The 14,321-nt window shown below is 53.1% G+C and overlaps 1 protein-coding gene across 1 annotated transcript in view; it reads left to right on the top strand.

The window, feature by feature from the left end:
* Positions 1–13,958, top strand: part of LRRC74A (leucine rich repeat containing 74A) — a 31,054-nt gene extending 17,096 nt beyond the window's left edge. The window contains exons 8-13 of the mRNA XM_088840276.1: positions 186–271; positions 740–934; positions 3,606–3,701; positions 6,149–6,295; positions 10,236–10,343; positions 13,845–13,958. Coding sequence (XP_088696402.1) covers positions 186–271; positions 740–934; positions 3,606–3,701; positions 6,149–6,295; positions 10,236–10,343; positions 13,845–13,958 — 746 coding nt within the window. The remainder of the gene's footprint in view (positions 1–185; positions 272–739; positions 935–3,605; positions 3,702–6,148; positions 6,296–10,235; positions 10,344–13,844) is intronic.
* Positions 13,959–14,321: the final 363 nt, after the last annotated feature.

The raw sequence follows: 14,321 nt of genomic DNA, 5'->3' as shown, positions 1-14,321 counted from the left end.
TGGCGTTGGGAATCACCTTGTAATGTTGTGTTTAAATGGATAACTGACAAGTTGCTGCCTCAGTGTTCTGCTTTGCATGAGGACTGAGCCATTCTTACCCCCAATTTCATGGATCTCAGGCCAACCCGGAGCCTGGGTTCTCTGAGAGGTGGGGGACGCTGAGATGACGCCCTCCCCTCCCTCAGCCATCAATGTAGGGCTCCAGTCGCTGGATCTGAGCTGGAACCACCTCTACATCCGGGGAGTGGTGGCCTTGTGCAATGGTCTCCGGGTAAGCCTGCGGGAGCGGAGCCAGGGTTGAGCCCAGGTGAGGATGACCAGGCCCCCCGTCCACCATCTTGAACCCCTTCTCCATGGTCACCGTTGAGGACGGTACACTGAGGCCTCCTCGGGTGCTCGTCACAGTCAGTCCGCCTCCCACAACTCCTGAATGCGTGTCCTTCTTTAGTGCAAATCCCTCCCAGGTAAACTCGCCCTCCTGGGGCCCCGTACACACCTCTGGGGGTAACTTCAAAGGGGCAGTTTAACTCAGGGCAAAGGGAATGACCTTCACCCAAAGAAAATGAGCTCTGGGACTCTGAGCCCAGCTGGGAGGGATCTGGAAAGATCTGGCCGTCTCTCTCCTGGGGACCACTGAGCACTCTGTCTGGAAGCCGGCCGGGGTCAAAAATGGGGGCCCGTTGGTTGGGTGAGTTGCCTGCAGCCTTGATGCTGGCGCTGTTTTCCCTTCTCCCTGCAGTCTAACGTGTCGCTGAAGAAACTCGATCTCTCCATGAACAGCTTTGGGAACGAGGGGGCTGCGGCCCTAGGGGAGGTCCTCAGACTCAACAGCTACCTGACCTACCTAGACCTCAGCAGCAACAACATCACCAACGACGGGCTCTCCAAAATCAGCAGAGCCCTGGAGTTGAATGAGAGCCTCAGAGTTCTGAAGGTAGTCTTCACCCGGGCTGGGGGCAGAACAGCTTGTGTGTACGTGCGTGTGTGTGTGCCTCCCTCCATGTGTATGTAACTGTGCGTATCTGTGTGTCTGCACCCACACATGTGTGCGTCAGTGGGTGTGCATCTGTGTGTGTGTCCCTGCGTCCCTGCGTGTGCACGTGTGTGTGTATCTGTGTGTGTTGGAGCAGGGGGGTGGAGCGGAAGTGGGTTGGGATGTTGCTGGAGAGAAAAATCTACATTCTTGGCTGGCTTTATTCTGTAAACTCAGTGTCACACCCTCTGCTCTCACCTGGCACAGGGTAGCAGTTTGTCTCTTAACTGGTTTTCCTTTCTCCCATCTGGGTCTCCTCCAGGTTTTTTTTCTTCACCAAGTGGCTTTCGGGATCTCCGTTCCCCAACCAGGAATTGAACCTGGGCCCGGGAGGTGAAAGCACCAAGTCCTAACCGCTAGACTGCCAGGGAATTTGCTCCTCCAGTTTTTCACTGCACTGCAGCCAGAGTGTGCGTTTTGAGCGTAAATCTGGCTTCTAACCCCACCCCTACCTACTCTGCTCCAGTTTAAGGCCCCCATCCCCAGGGCCTCCGTCGCTCAAACACAGTTCTCTCCCCTAGTGTGCTTCAAGTTTACCCTCCCCCCAACTCCTCTGCTCCAGCCAATGCCTCAGGGTCTTTTTTTTTTTTTTCTAATTTTTTGGCTGCCATGGGTCTTCATTATAGTGCACAGGCTTCTCATTGTAGTGGCTTCTCTTGGTGCAGAGCAAGGCTCTAGGCACATAGGCTTCAGCAGCTGTGGTGCAAGGGTCTAGGAGCTCCATGACATGTGGGATCATCCCTGACCAGGGATCAAACCCGCACCCCCTACCTTGGCAGGCAGCTTCTTAACCATGGGCTTCCCTGGTAGCTCAGCTGGTAAAGAATCCACCCACAATGCAGGAGACCCAGGTTCGATCCCTGGGTTGGGAAGATCCCCTGGAGAAGGGATAGACTACCCAGGCCAGTATTCTTGGGCTTCCCTGGTGGCCCAGCTGGTAAAGAAACCGCCTGCAGTGCAGGAGACCTGTGTTTGATCCCTGGGTCAGGAAGATCCCCTGGAGAAGGGAAAGGCTCCCCACTCCAGTAGTGTGTCCTGGAGAATCCCATGGACTGTATGGGCCACGGGGTTGCTAAGAGTCCTGAGCGACTTTCACTTTCACTTCTTAGCCACTGGACCACCGTGGGAGACCGCAGGGGCTTTCTTTATCTCCCTCCCTGCAGGACCTTGCCCACGCCACTTCCGCAGCCCGCAGTGCCCCGCCAACCAGCCTCAGCTGCTGGTCTGCTTCGGAACACAGTGGGAGCCCCAGTTCCCTAGGGACCCCCAGGGAACCATCAGATCCTGTTTACCCCTTCTCCCAGAACTCACCAGAGTTCCTCTTTATATTCTCGTTCTGAGTGACTTGTCTGTCACCCACTAGCATTAGAGCTTCCTAAGGACAAAGACATATTCGGGTTTGCCCATTATTATAGCCCCTGTACCTAGCAGAGTCCTGGGTGGTTTACTCACTGAATCGTGTCCAACTACTGTGATCCCATGGACTGTAGTCCACCAGGCTCCTCTGTCCATGGGATGCCCAATGAATATTTATTAAGTAAATGAATGAATATGTATTTCATTTTAAATTAATTTGCTTATAGATGCTAATTTATAACAGAGAAGCTCTTGGGAAGTTGGCAACTGATGAAAAATGAGGCCTTGTATTAACAGGTCCCCTTTCTGGGGCTCCTACCTTGAGCCAGGTTCTGTATCAAGTGATTTGTCTCCTTATTCCTGGCCCAGCCCCACCAAGTGGGCTCCAGTAGCCCCACTTATCAGATGAGAAGACTGAGGCTATGTGACTTGTCAGCTAGCAAGAGGGAAGTCAGCTCTACCTGGCTTTCTACTGCAGTTCCAACTCCCGCAAGATATGATATGTGGGTGACTCGGGGGGACCACAGACACAGGAGTGCTGGTGGAAGAAGAACAGGAGTTAGGAATCAGTGAAAACAAGCTGCCATCCGAGAGGGCAGTCACCCTAGAGCTGTTGAGGTGACAAGAGGGAGTCCAGTTCTGACCAGTGGAAGTAGCTTGGTGATGGCAGACCACTCCAGGTGGCTGCCTAGTGACTGGGGAAGCTGAGAGGCTGGCCTGCCTGGGTGGGCACCGAGTGTGATCCAGACAGGAAGGAAGGACTCAGCCTGCCAAGGACTCAGCCTTAGGGGCCAATGAAGCCAAGGAAAGTTCAGAGAATCTGATCTAAAAGATCTGATCTAAAAGCTGCTTCAGCAAAATGGCCATGAAGATTTTTTCTGGTTAGTGAAATATAACATTTTTTTCTACCGCTTCTAAATTTTTTCTACACTGACCAGATATTTTCATTTTGGATCTTGTCATGCTTGCCTGTGCTTAACCGGTGACTGCCATGTTGCAGGGCCCCAGTCTTTGTTTGTTGGACGGACGGATGGATGAGCAGTGAGACGGACAAGTGGATGGAAGACAGACAGACAGACAGGGAGAGGGTGCTTACAGAGAAGTCTGGAAGGAAATCATAGACTGTGTTTTGATGGGAAGATATGGAAACCGTGCTCTGAACCAGACCTTTCTGCCCCCATCTCTGCCTCCTTCTGCCTTGCCCTTCCTCCCACAGCTTTTCCTGAACCCTATAAGTATGGATGGGGCTGTGTTACTTATCCTGTCCATCAAGAGGAACCCCAAATCCAGGATGGAGGATATTGACATTTCTGTAAGTGATCTAATGGTTCGCTCACACTAAGGGAGCATGCCAGTTACCGTGGCCACCGTGCCAGGTGCCAACAGCTCTGGCCCTCAGGCCCTAAGTGCTCCAGGACAAAAAAAAAAAAAAAACTCCTTTTTGGGTACAACTCTGCCCTCCTCCAAGGGTCCTTTCCATTGGAGTAGCCAGTCGGTCAGTAACATCATGGTATAAAATTATTTGCCAGATCCTGGGAACCCCCAAGAGAGGGCCTGAGGGCAGAGAGGAGGAAGACCAAAATCGAAGGCGGGGACCCCAGAACAGAGCTGTCTGCAGTCAGCTTTGTCGATGGATGGCTCTGGGCCTTAGAATGCTTCCACAATCACAGGGTTTTTAGAATCCGATATGAAAACACATCCACATCTGTGTTTTCATTTCATGACTCAGCCTACTCTAATCAGAGTAGTATTTACGTGTAAAAAAAACCTTGATGGAGGCAGGAAGCTTGAGGAGGTGACTCCACTCTGCGGGTACTCTGGCCTGAATCATCCTAGAGGTGGGAGCTGTTGCCAACAATATCCTATACTTGTCTACCAGTATATACTCTTTGGCTTTTTTTAGCCCCAAAGCCATTTTATAGGCGCCAACTCGTTTAGTTCTACTCTGGGAGGTGATAGAAAGTTTTCATGACCTAGGGCTGCCAAGGCACAGTACACAAAGCGAGTGACTCAAGTGATAGAAATGTATTGTCTCACAGTCCTGGAGGCTAGAAGTTCAAGGTCAAGGTGTTGGTAAGGTCGGTTCCTCCAGAGGACTGTGAGGAAGAAGCTGCTCCCTGCTCTCTTCCAGCTTCTGGTAGTTTTCAGGCAATCTTTGCTGTTCCTTGGCTTGTAGAAACCTCACCCTGGGCCTCTGCCTTCAGCCTCAGATGTCACTCTCCTTGTGCGTGCATCTGTCTCTGTATCCCAGTGTTCCTTTGTTACAGGGACACCAGTCATGTCGGGTTAGGGCCCACCCTAACGACCTCATTTTAACTTGATCATCTGCAAAGATCTTATTTCTCAGTAAGGTCATATTCACAGGTACTGGGGGTTAGAATTTCAACATCTCTGTCTGTGGGGGGATACGATTCAACCCGTAACAAGTCCTTATCCTCGTTTTCCCATTTTACATGCAAAGAACCCGAAACAGAGAGGTTAGGTCACCTTCCCAGGACCACACAGCAGCTGTGAAATGCAGCAAGGAGTAACCCAGGGCTTCTGCCTCCCTCTCTAGAGTTCTGTGAAGGCACAGTGTGAAAAGCCCCTTCACATTTGCTTAATGCCACACTAATATGGGGTTTTGTTAAGACTTTAACAAAACCTCGCAAGTCTATCAGGGATGATGTTTTGCATTTGAAACCCAAGCTGCTTAGAACTGAATAATGAGTAAAAACTGGGTTTATATTTGCCACAGACTATTAAGTGTCACAGAAACATACCTGCTGTCCTTTTCACTTTGTCCCTCGTCTCCTCCTCCCCACCCTGGCGGCTCCTTGTGCTCCTGATTTGCCTCCTCTGAGGCCTGCTCCCCACTCGTCCCATAGCTCTGACCTGCACCCTGTGCTGCTGCCTCTGACCTCAGCCCCCAGGTGCAGAGTTGTTAGAGTTTGGCTCCTCCCACCCCCCTGCAGCGCAGGTTGGAAGGTGTGAACCCCAGCACTGCCTTGGGGTGTCTGAGGGAATGTCAGAAGTGGTGCTGTTTAGACCCTAAAGTGGCATATAAACCCCTGAGCTGGGGTCTCTCTTGCCACTCCACATGATGCCATCATAACTCTAAGTGACGTTGGAATCCCTTCATTGTAGATGCTTCTAGAACTTTCCCTAGAAAGGAGAGGGAGTAAGTCTTCAGCCCTTAGCATGAATTTAGTTCTTTGAAAAGGCAAAAGATACTGAGAGCCACAGCTGAGGAATGACACAGGTGGATCACACTCTCGGAGGTTTGATCAAACACCGTCACGCAGAACACGCGCTCTCCTGCAGCCTCTAACTGGGCTCGGAGGCCCTTCCACAAGGCGGAGGTCCCAGCGACAGGATGGCTGGAATGCGGGGCTCTCTGCGAGGGCTTCAGCTCTGAAGACCAACACTGGGGTCAAAAGGGCTTTCCAGGGCCTTTGGGGACCAGTCGTGTGACCCCACAGCCGTGCCCGTCTGACACGCAGACACTAGGCTCACCTTCTGAGAGCAGGATGAGGTGACAGTAGGTGACAGGCCAGCAGCACCCGGCCAGGACACCTGATCCAAATCACAGAAACTCACAAGCCAAACCACCAGTTCTAGCCAAGGAGAGCCGTCCCAGTCTAGGAGCAGCACTGCAGGACGAACTAGAAAAGACAACATGCGGCTTTGCTTGGGGGGAGCCCGCCGGTCTGGGAGATGGCGTGATGGGGCAGCGCACCCCCGCCCCCACCCGACGGGTCCCCTCTCTCCCTGCTGCAGAATGTGCTGGTGTCCGAGCAGTTCGTGAAAATACTGGATGGGGTGTGCGCCATCCACCCCCAGCTGGACGTGATATACAAGTCAGTGCAAGCCCTCTCGGCCAAGAAAACCCTCTTCACGTGGACGAACTCCTTGAAACTCATCCAGGTGATCTCTGTTTCCCTCTAAGAGCCCCCAGGGGCCCCTGGAGAGAGCTAACCTTTGGCTCAGCTCCCAGAATTTCTCCTCCCCCAGAGTGTCTTCGCGGTTCTCTCTGACAAGCGACTTCTCAGCTACAGGATATCCCCTCTGACTCTCACATCCATCAGCAATGCTTCTTGACTCCCAGAGGAAAGGAAGTGCTTGGAACTGGCTAAAGCGGGAGGGGCGTGGAACAGGATGGTTTCTACCAACTAGGCTCCTCCACTGCAACCAGAGACAAGTCACTGAAGTGCTCTGTGCCTCAGTCTCTTCACCTGTAAAATGGGCATAATAATAGTACCCACCCCAGCAGGGCTGCTATGAAGGTTAAACTCTATACTCCACATGACAGACTTAGAACAATGCCTAGCATGTGATCAGCACACAATTCACAGAGGCTCTTTCTAATAGCTGGTAAGGATGCAAAGACATCAGCATGGGTATTTGGTGGCTTCAACTAATGAGAAATCCGTAAGTCTTTTATATCTAGAGGTCACCTGCTCCTGGCTCCAGTATTAAATTGTGTCTGGCAGTTGGAGGGAAAAGACGTTAACAGTGGAAATAAAACTCAGAGAGTGTTAGAGCTGGAAGGGATGTCATAGCTCTGCTGGTCCATTGACCTCACAGAGCAGTGACTGCCCAGGCCTTGGGTTTTCACTGCTGGCTCTGCCCTGGATGTGCAGGTGAGGGGCGTGCTGCTGGGAGCAGGATTGTTACCACCTGGGGCAGCAGGAGCTGGGAGGGTGCCCTGCAAAGGCAGTTCCGCATGACATGTGCCACTGGAGCTCTGTGCCTTAGAGCCAAACAGGAGAGCTCTTGCCTGAAAATTCTCATTGTAGGAAAAGTTCTAGAAAGCAAAGCAGTATCAAGTATCTTTATATCTTTATGAGTGAATCGATGTCAGGTGAACAGAGGAGAAATTTGTTTTGCAAGAAGAGTGGGAATGGAGTTATCTAGTGCAAAGTGCCCTTGCTCCTTGTTTTAAAACAGTATAGAAAAGGAATCCCCGAGGAGAGACCCAACCACACATACAATGTAAGCCGTAGGCCTTCCCCTCAGGGGCCCAACAATCTGTCTGGGAAGATGATAGACCCAGTCATTTCCAACTGAAAATGTCAGATGATAAATAATAAACAAGTGACCAAGGTAGCAAGTATCAGTACAATCCAAACTAGAGGTCACTGCAGGTCTGGGCAAACAGAAAAGGATGCTTCCTGGCAGAGGTGGGTTAGGGCAAGGGCCCTAACAAGCAGAAAGGATGCAGGTGAGCCCCAGAGGGAGGGACGGAGGGAGGAGGATTCCCACCAGCAAAGGAGCAGAGAGGGAGTCACTTGCAGTGTGTCTGGAGGGGTGGGAACAGAACCACTTGGCTCTGGTCTCACAGGGAAGCCTGCGAATCAAGGCTGCAAAGGGAGGCTGGGGCTGAACCGCGGCAGTCCTCAGATTGTAGGCTCAGAGTTGGGTTTGAAGTCAGAGAGCAGGGAGCCAGGGAGAGTTGTTGAGCAGAGGGTGTGATAAGAATCCAGCAGGACTGAGGGAGAGTATTTTTGGCAACAGGGAGAGAAAAGAACTGAAGAAGGTAAACATGAGAATGGGAAAACCAATGAGGACACGCTTGTAGTATTCTAGATACAGAACGGTAACTTAGCTGAAAATGACAATGGGAGTGGAGGGACCATGTAGGAGATATCTTCACAGAGCATCTCCAGGACTTGGTGAGTGGTGTGTCTGCGTGAGTCTGTGAGTGTGTGTGTGTGTGAGTGTGTGTGTGTGTGAGTGTGTGTGTTGGGAGCAGAGAGACCTGTGGGAAGAGAGAGGTGAAGATAACTCCAAATTTCAAGCCCAGTGGACTAAAAGAATGATGGTAATGCTGCCAGCAATAGGGAAGTCCAGTGGGGAAAAGAAGCTGCCCCCTGCCCGCTCCTCCCAGTCTGAGTTCATCCCCCCATCTCCCCCACCGTTTCAGCCCCACTGGATTTCTCCCCTTTGCTCTTTGCTTCCCTTAAAGTCTTTGGAGAAGGAAACGGCAACCCACTCAAGTATTCTTGCCTGGAGAATCCCACGGACAGAGGAGCTTGGTAGGCTACAGTCCATGGGGTCGCAAAGAGTCGGACACAACTGAGCGACTTCACTTCACTTCCCTTAAAGTCAGCTCTGGGCCCCTCTGCCTGGAACACCGCTCCTCCTGCCCTCTGTGTCTCCTCCGCACCCCCTAGGTCTCCCCCTGAGTGTCCCTTCCGCGGGCGACCCTTCTCCGGTTCCCTGGCCAAGAGTCACTGCCCTTGACACACACTGCCACAGCCCTCTGCTCCACCCTTTCACCACAAGACTGAACTCCTCCAAGGCAGGAGCTGTGTTGGGTCTTGCCAAAAGCCCCTCCCAAAGTGACAGGCCCATCTGCCAGTCAAGGCTCTTAGCTGCGGACCACAGAATCCACTCCACTAGGTTAAGCAAAGAGGAATCGATTAACAGAAAGAGACCCCAGAGACATGAGAGGGCTGAAGAAAAGCCTCTACGTTTAGATTCCAGAAAAGGTTGCCAGACGCCCCAACCGGGTTACCAGGAGGGCTGTCCCTTCTGCCTTAGGCAGGAGTCACCTACGGAATCAGGAAGCCACTCCCCCAGCTGCCAAAGCACTCGGGTCACACATGCATCTCACCAAAGGGCTTGGTGAAACCATCTCGTTCTGACCCGTAGCCTCAAGGGGGCTTGGGGAAGGCCAGTCTTTGGTTTTCCAGCCTCTATAGCACATTATAGAGGTGGGTAAGAAGGAACTGGAGTGGGTATAGGTACTGCAGCCCTCAGTAACAGGGGTCACAGAATCCAGCTGACTCAGGCTCGCTTCAGACGTGTTGGATTGAGGTGTCAGTGGGGTTCGGCATGGACTGGCAAGCAGCTGTTGGGGATGTGGAATTGGAGATGGGGGTCCAGGATTCACCCCAGGGTGGGGTGGGGTCAGCGGAGTACAGCAGAGAGGGAGGTGCAGGGAGAGGAGAGCAGGGACCAGGGAGTGATCCCCGAGGAATTCCTCCGTGAGCAAGGGTGTCTGCAGAAATACCTGTTGGCACAGCTGGGCCTTGCCTTTGGGCTTTTGAGAGTCAGAGGGAAAGAGAAACCAGAAGATACCAAAAAGGAACCAAAAGAACACTTTAATGATACTGTGAAGGAGCTCACAATATATTAATACAGTGCATTTTATTAAACAGTATATGTAGGAGAAAGTTGTTAGATGATAGGTGAGTTCACAACATATTAACACAATGCATTTTATTTATGTATGGTAGAAAGATGTTAGATAGATAGGCAGGCAGATGAAAACAATGTACATCAAGATGTTATCTCTGGGCGGTGGGATTGGACTATGGGTGATTTTTCATTTTCTACTCTTTATTAATCTAGAATTACCTTAAAATGTGAGTAGCTACTATCTTTGAATGGAAAACAATGACATATTATTTTTAAAATGCTCTAACACAGTACATCTCCATATGAGGATATTTGGATAAAATGATGAGAATCCTATGAATTCCAGGAGCCTGTTCTGCCCATCCCACTACTTGATTCTGGTTTGGTCTTTGGGTCTCTGAGCTGACAACAGCCCTCACAACCACAGAGCACCGTCTCCGCTAGTCTTAGCAGGGGCAACTTCAAAACTAAATAGTGCATGCACATAGGATCACTGTCCTATTCCCTCCACGCTGTGGGAGCTTAGCAGCCTTGGCGTCCGCCCTTGGGATGTGGATCGGCAGGACAGCCTGCTCAGTGCGGGTGGGACAGACATACAGGAAGCATCACATGCGGTTCTGCCGGACCTCGGTCTGGCCAGGTGGGGATCGGAGGTGGGACGGGAGGGAGGGGTAGCTCGTACGGATGTTACAAGGCTCCTGGTGTCTCCTGCTTCTCCCAGAGCTACGCAGACCAAAACAAAGTCTCCGTCCTGGACTTCTTCAGAAGCCTGAACCCTAGTGGAGAGATGATGATGCCTGTGGGCGAGTTCCGGAAAGCCATGATACAGGTAGGTGGATGCCTCGTGGCCGCAAGCACTGGGTGTGCGTGTGTTCACGTGTGTGTGACAGACACGGCACGAGCATTTCACAGAGCTTCCCCATTGGCTTTGAGAAGCCCGCCGATCCACCTCCTTTACCGAGACCCAGAGGGACAGCTAAGCCTCCCTCCATCACCCCCTGATGTCTTTCTCGTACTGCATGGCTGGGTGCCACTGGTGACCCAGGATGCTGCCTGAAGACACACGTTCTTCATCTTCAAGGTCTTTCTCCCCATTGCATTTGGCTACTGGGCAGATTTTACAAGGGAGTAGGATAAGAGACAGAGAAGGCAATGGCACCCCACTCCAGTACTCTTGCCTGGAGAATCCCAGGGACGGGAGCCTGGTGGGCTGCCGTCTATGGGGTCGCACAGAGTCGGACACGACTGAAGTGATTTAGCAGCAGCAGCAGGATAAGAGACCACATCCCAGTGCCCTAGTATTTTACCTTTGGCTGTATCATCTTGCCCGAAATCCCACACCTTCACGTGCGGGATACGATGGAGGTGCTGAGGAAGCCCTGAAATGCAAGCGTGAATAGATTTGTCCCCAGAGCACCCCTAGGAAGGATGGGCCCTGCAAGAATAGGACTCGGTGGGGGTCCAGGTGGGGGGGGATAGGACCCTCGGAGCTGGGCCTGTGGTGAAGAGGGCTGACTAGACTCAGTCCCAGGGAGGTAAGGATGAATTTCCCGTGCTGCAGAGTTGCCACTGCCCGCTTTATCTGCGCCCTCACCTCCTGCCCCCCAAGGGCCCCCCATATTGAAAGGAGAGGCTCAGGGGTCTGGGCAGTGGCCCCCAGGTGTCGGGGGGCGCTTCTTCCTGCCCTGCAGGGTGTGTGGGTTCAGCTCCCTCAGATCTCTCAGTTGCCAGCTGTGGGCCCAAGGGGAATGAGTGAAGCATTGAGGCGTGGGGGGTGGGGAGGTCGGGGCCGGGGAGCAGAGAGCTCCACTGACTTGGCATGTTCTGTCCACCTCCTCAGCAGAACAAGGTCCCCATAAACCGGTACCAAGTCAGGGAGCTGATAAAGAAGCTGAGCGAGAAGACAGGCATGGTGGACTTCAGGTCAGCCCAGCCCCGCTGCCCAGAGCTCCTTGGGCTGCCCCTCTGCCCCCCAGAAGGCCCCCAGTTCTGTCTAAGTCACCCTGGCTCCAAGGGCCATGCTGGAGCGCTGGAGACACGCACAGCTGAGGGCTAGGCCCTGGGGTGGGGACGGGGTGTCAGACAGAGGACAGAGGTGCCCTGGGGAACCGCGGGTCATTCGACTCTGCTGGAGCACAGGCAGCCAGGCAGGTGAAGAACTCCTTGAAGAGATCGACAAGGACCTTGACAATGGTTATAACAGTGAGCAATATCCATGAGCCCTTACCATGTGCCAAGTACTCCACCAGTCAGCAGACAGGCACCTGGATTCTCACAGCACCCAACGGGCACTAGGGTGCCCCCGCTACTGTGAGGGATAAAACGGAGCTTCAGCGAAGGCAGTCATGGAGCCAAGTGCTTGCGGCCAGAAAGGGGCAGCTGCAGCCTTAGGACCCAGGCCTGCGTGGTCCGGGCACCTGCTTCCCTGTGCCAGACCTCCGGGCTGAGGCTGCAGGACCCGCTGGTCTGCAGGTTGGTCTGCACATGGCCCTGCAGCTGCATGTCCAGAGGAAGCCCTAAGGAGACTGCCGGAGGAGGCCCCCGTCTGATCCTGCCCCACGGTCCTCCCCGAGGACCTCTGTCCCTGCCTCCGTCAGTGTCCCTCATGCGTGGAGGAGCCACTGCCACCGCTGTAATTCGGCTCTAATAGTAAGGGTGAGGCTGTGTGCAGGGCTGTCAGTCTCCAAGTCTTTAGAATGGGGTGATAACCACAGCACCCGAGAGAGTTTCGTGACAATCGAGTGGAGGCAATGCACATGAGGGGCTGGCACGTGATGCTCTTAGTCAGGAGCGACACTATCATCCAGCAAGCCTCGCCCCCAGCAGAGTGGTTCAGGCACGCACCCCACCTCGAGGGTCCCCCCAACCCCAACCTGCCCTCTCTAAAGCGCCACCTCCTGTTCCTTGGGACTGGTGGGAGGAGCCCAAGGCAGAAGGCTGGAGATCAGGTCGGGGTCCAGCAACCCTCCAGTTTTCAGCTGAGGCCATGTGGCCATCGAGAGGCGGAACTGGGGCCTCGGGACCCAAGTGGGGAGCTCTAGCGGGCACCTCGAATTCCCCTGCGGTCACACACACTGCAGCTCAGTTAGTTCTGATTGAAGAGCAGAGTCATCTTTCTTTTTTATTGTTGCTTGAAATTATCATTTTTTGTTACAAATCATATCTATTTGTAAAAGGTCTAAGTCCACAGAAGTGCCTGGGGAGAAAATGAAGGTGCTCTTTCCCCTGCCCCACAGCCCCCGCTGCCTCCCAGAGTGTGCTTGTGAACAATCCCAGGTGCGCGCTTCTGGAACTTTTCCCACATACGTGCAATCAAGTGTGTGTGTGTGTGTGTGTGTGTGTGTGTGTGTGCACGCATGTTCTCCAAGTGTTAAAAACACGGATTCTGGGACCGGGCCACCTTAGTTCCAACCCCAGCTCCACTCCTAAGGAACTGGGCAGTTTACCGAACCTCCCGGTGTCTCAGTCTCCCCATCTGTATAGAGGGCTGGCAGCTTTCAAGGGTTAAGTGAGTTAAAGCCTCTGAAGCACACAGAACACTCCCTGGCGTGTGGTAGACTCACAGTATTTTACTATACATTATTTGACCCTCATACACACACACACAGAGTTTCTTATTTATCATAAATAGAAGCATACCAGCGCTTCCCTGATGGCTCAGATGGTAAAGAATCCACCTGCAATGCACCTGGGTTTGATCCCTGGGTCGGGAAGATCTCCTGGAGAAGGAAATGGCAACCCACTCCAGTATTCTTCCCAGGAGAATCCCATGGGCAGGGGAGCCTGGTGGGCTACAGTCCACGGGGTCACAGAGTCAGGCACGACTGAGCGACCAACACACATGCACAGAACCGTACTGTCACAGTCCTCCAACCTTGCTTTGCCTTACAGTATGGTTTGGCGAACTGTCCACGTGAGTATGTTCAGATCTATCGCAGCCTTTTCAACCACCGCATGGTAAATCATAGTGCATAGAGAGACTCTCTGACCAACTGTTAGGTTATTCCCAATGTTTTGCTGCCACGAGTAACAGTCACCAGCTTTCTTTCGTACATCGCGTCTGCACACGCGTTTGTCTAACGTGGGTTGGGTGGATTGGACCCGGGATAAGCACGTCCACATTCTAAAATTAAATCTGCTGCCAAAGCCGACAACATAAACCCACCCTCATCCCCGTCCGGACGCTGAACGTCACCTCGGGCATTGCTTTGCCAAGACAAGAGATGGGTTTACGCATGGTCTCACTGGGGTTCGAGCCTGTCTGAACACTCGGCAATCAGCCATGAGGCTGCACCAGTACTCAGCGTTATCCCCTTACCTTTCAATCCAGTTTCTTGAAACTGACAGGGTCATAGCAACACGTCCGGTCTGGAAAGACGTCTCGGCAACAGAGAACTCCTGGCACGTCAGCTGGTGGCAGGGAAGGAGGCGGAGAGCTGGCTGAAACCTCGATGGACAGATCCCAAGGCCAGGGCTGTGAGCCAGCCAATAAAGTCTGGCTTGGGTCTCCGGGATGCTGGTGGCCTGCCCTTCCCCTGGGAGCACGCTCCAGTTTTAGGGGGTCCGTCCTTGGTGGCCTCATCAAGAGCCATGAGACAGATTGGGAGTGCGTGGGGTTGCTGGGCGACGGGATAGAGCAGTGGGGGAAAGGTCAGCTCACGCAAGTAGTTGCCACCGAGCGTCTAGGGGGGTGGCTGAGACTCGGGAGGCAGCAGCAGAGGGAGCAGGTGCTCAGGAATTGAGGACGCGGCCTCTGGACGCACAGGCCGTGGTGTCACATGGAAAGAGTCCAGGCGGGAGATGGAGC

Source organism: Moschus berezovskii, chromosome 9 (genome assembly GCF_049115385.1).
Source record: "Moschus berezovskii isolate FMDL1 chromosome 9, NW_MosBer_1.0, whole genome shotgun sequence".
NCBI lineage: Eukaryota > Metazoa > Chordata > Mammalia > Artiodactyla > Moschidae > Moschus > Moschus berezovskii.
Note: the sequence above shows the minus strand (reverse complement) of the source record. Positions and strands in the feature narration are given on the sequence as shown.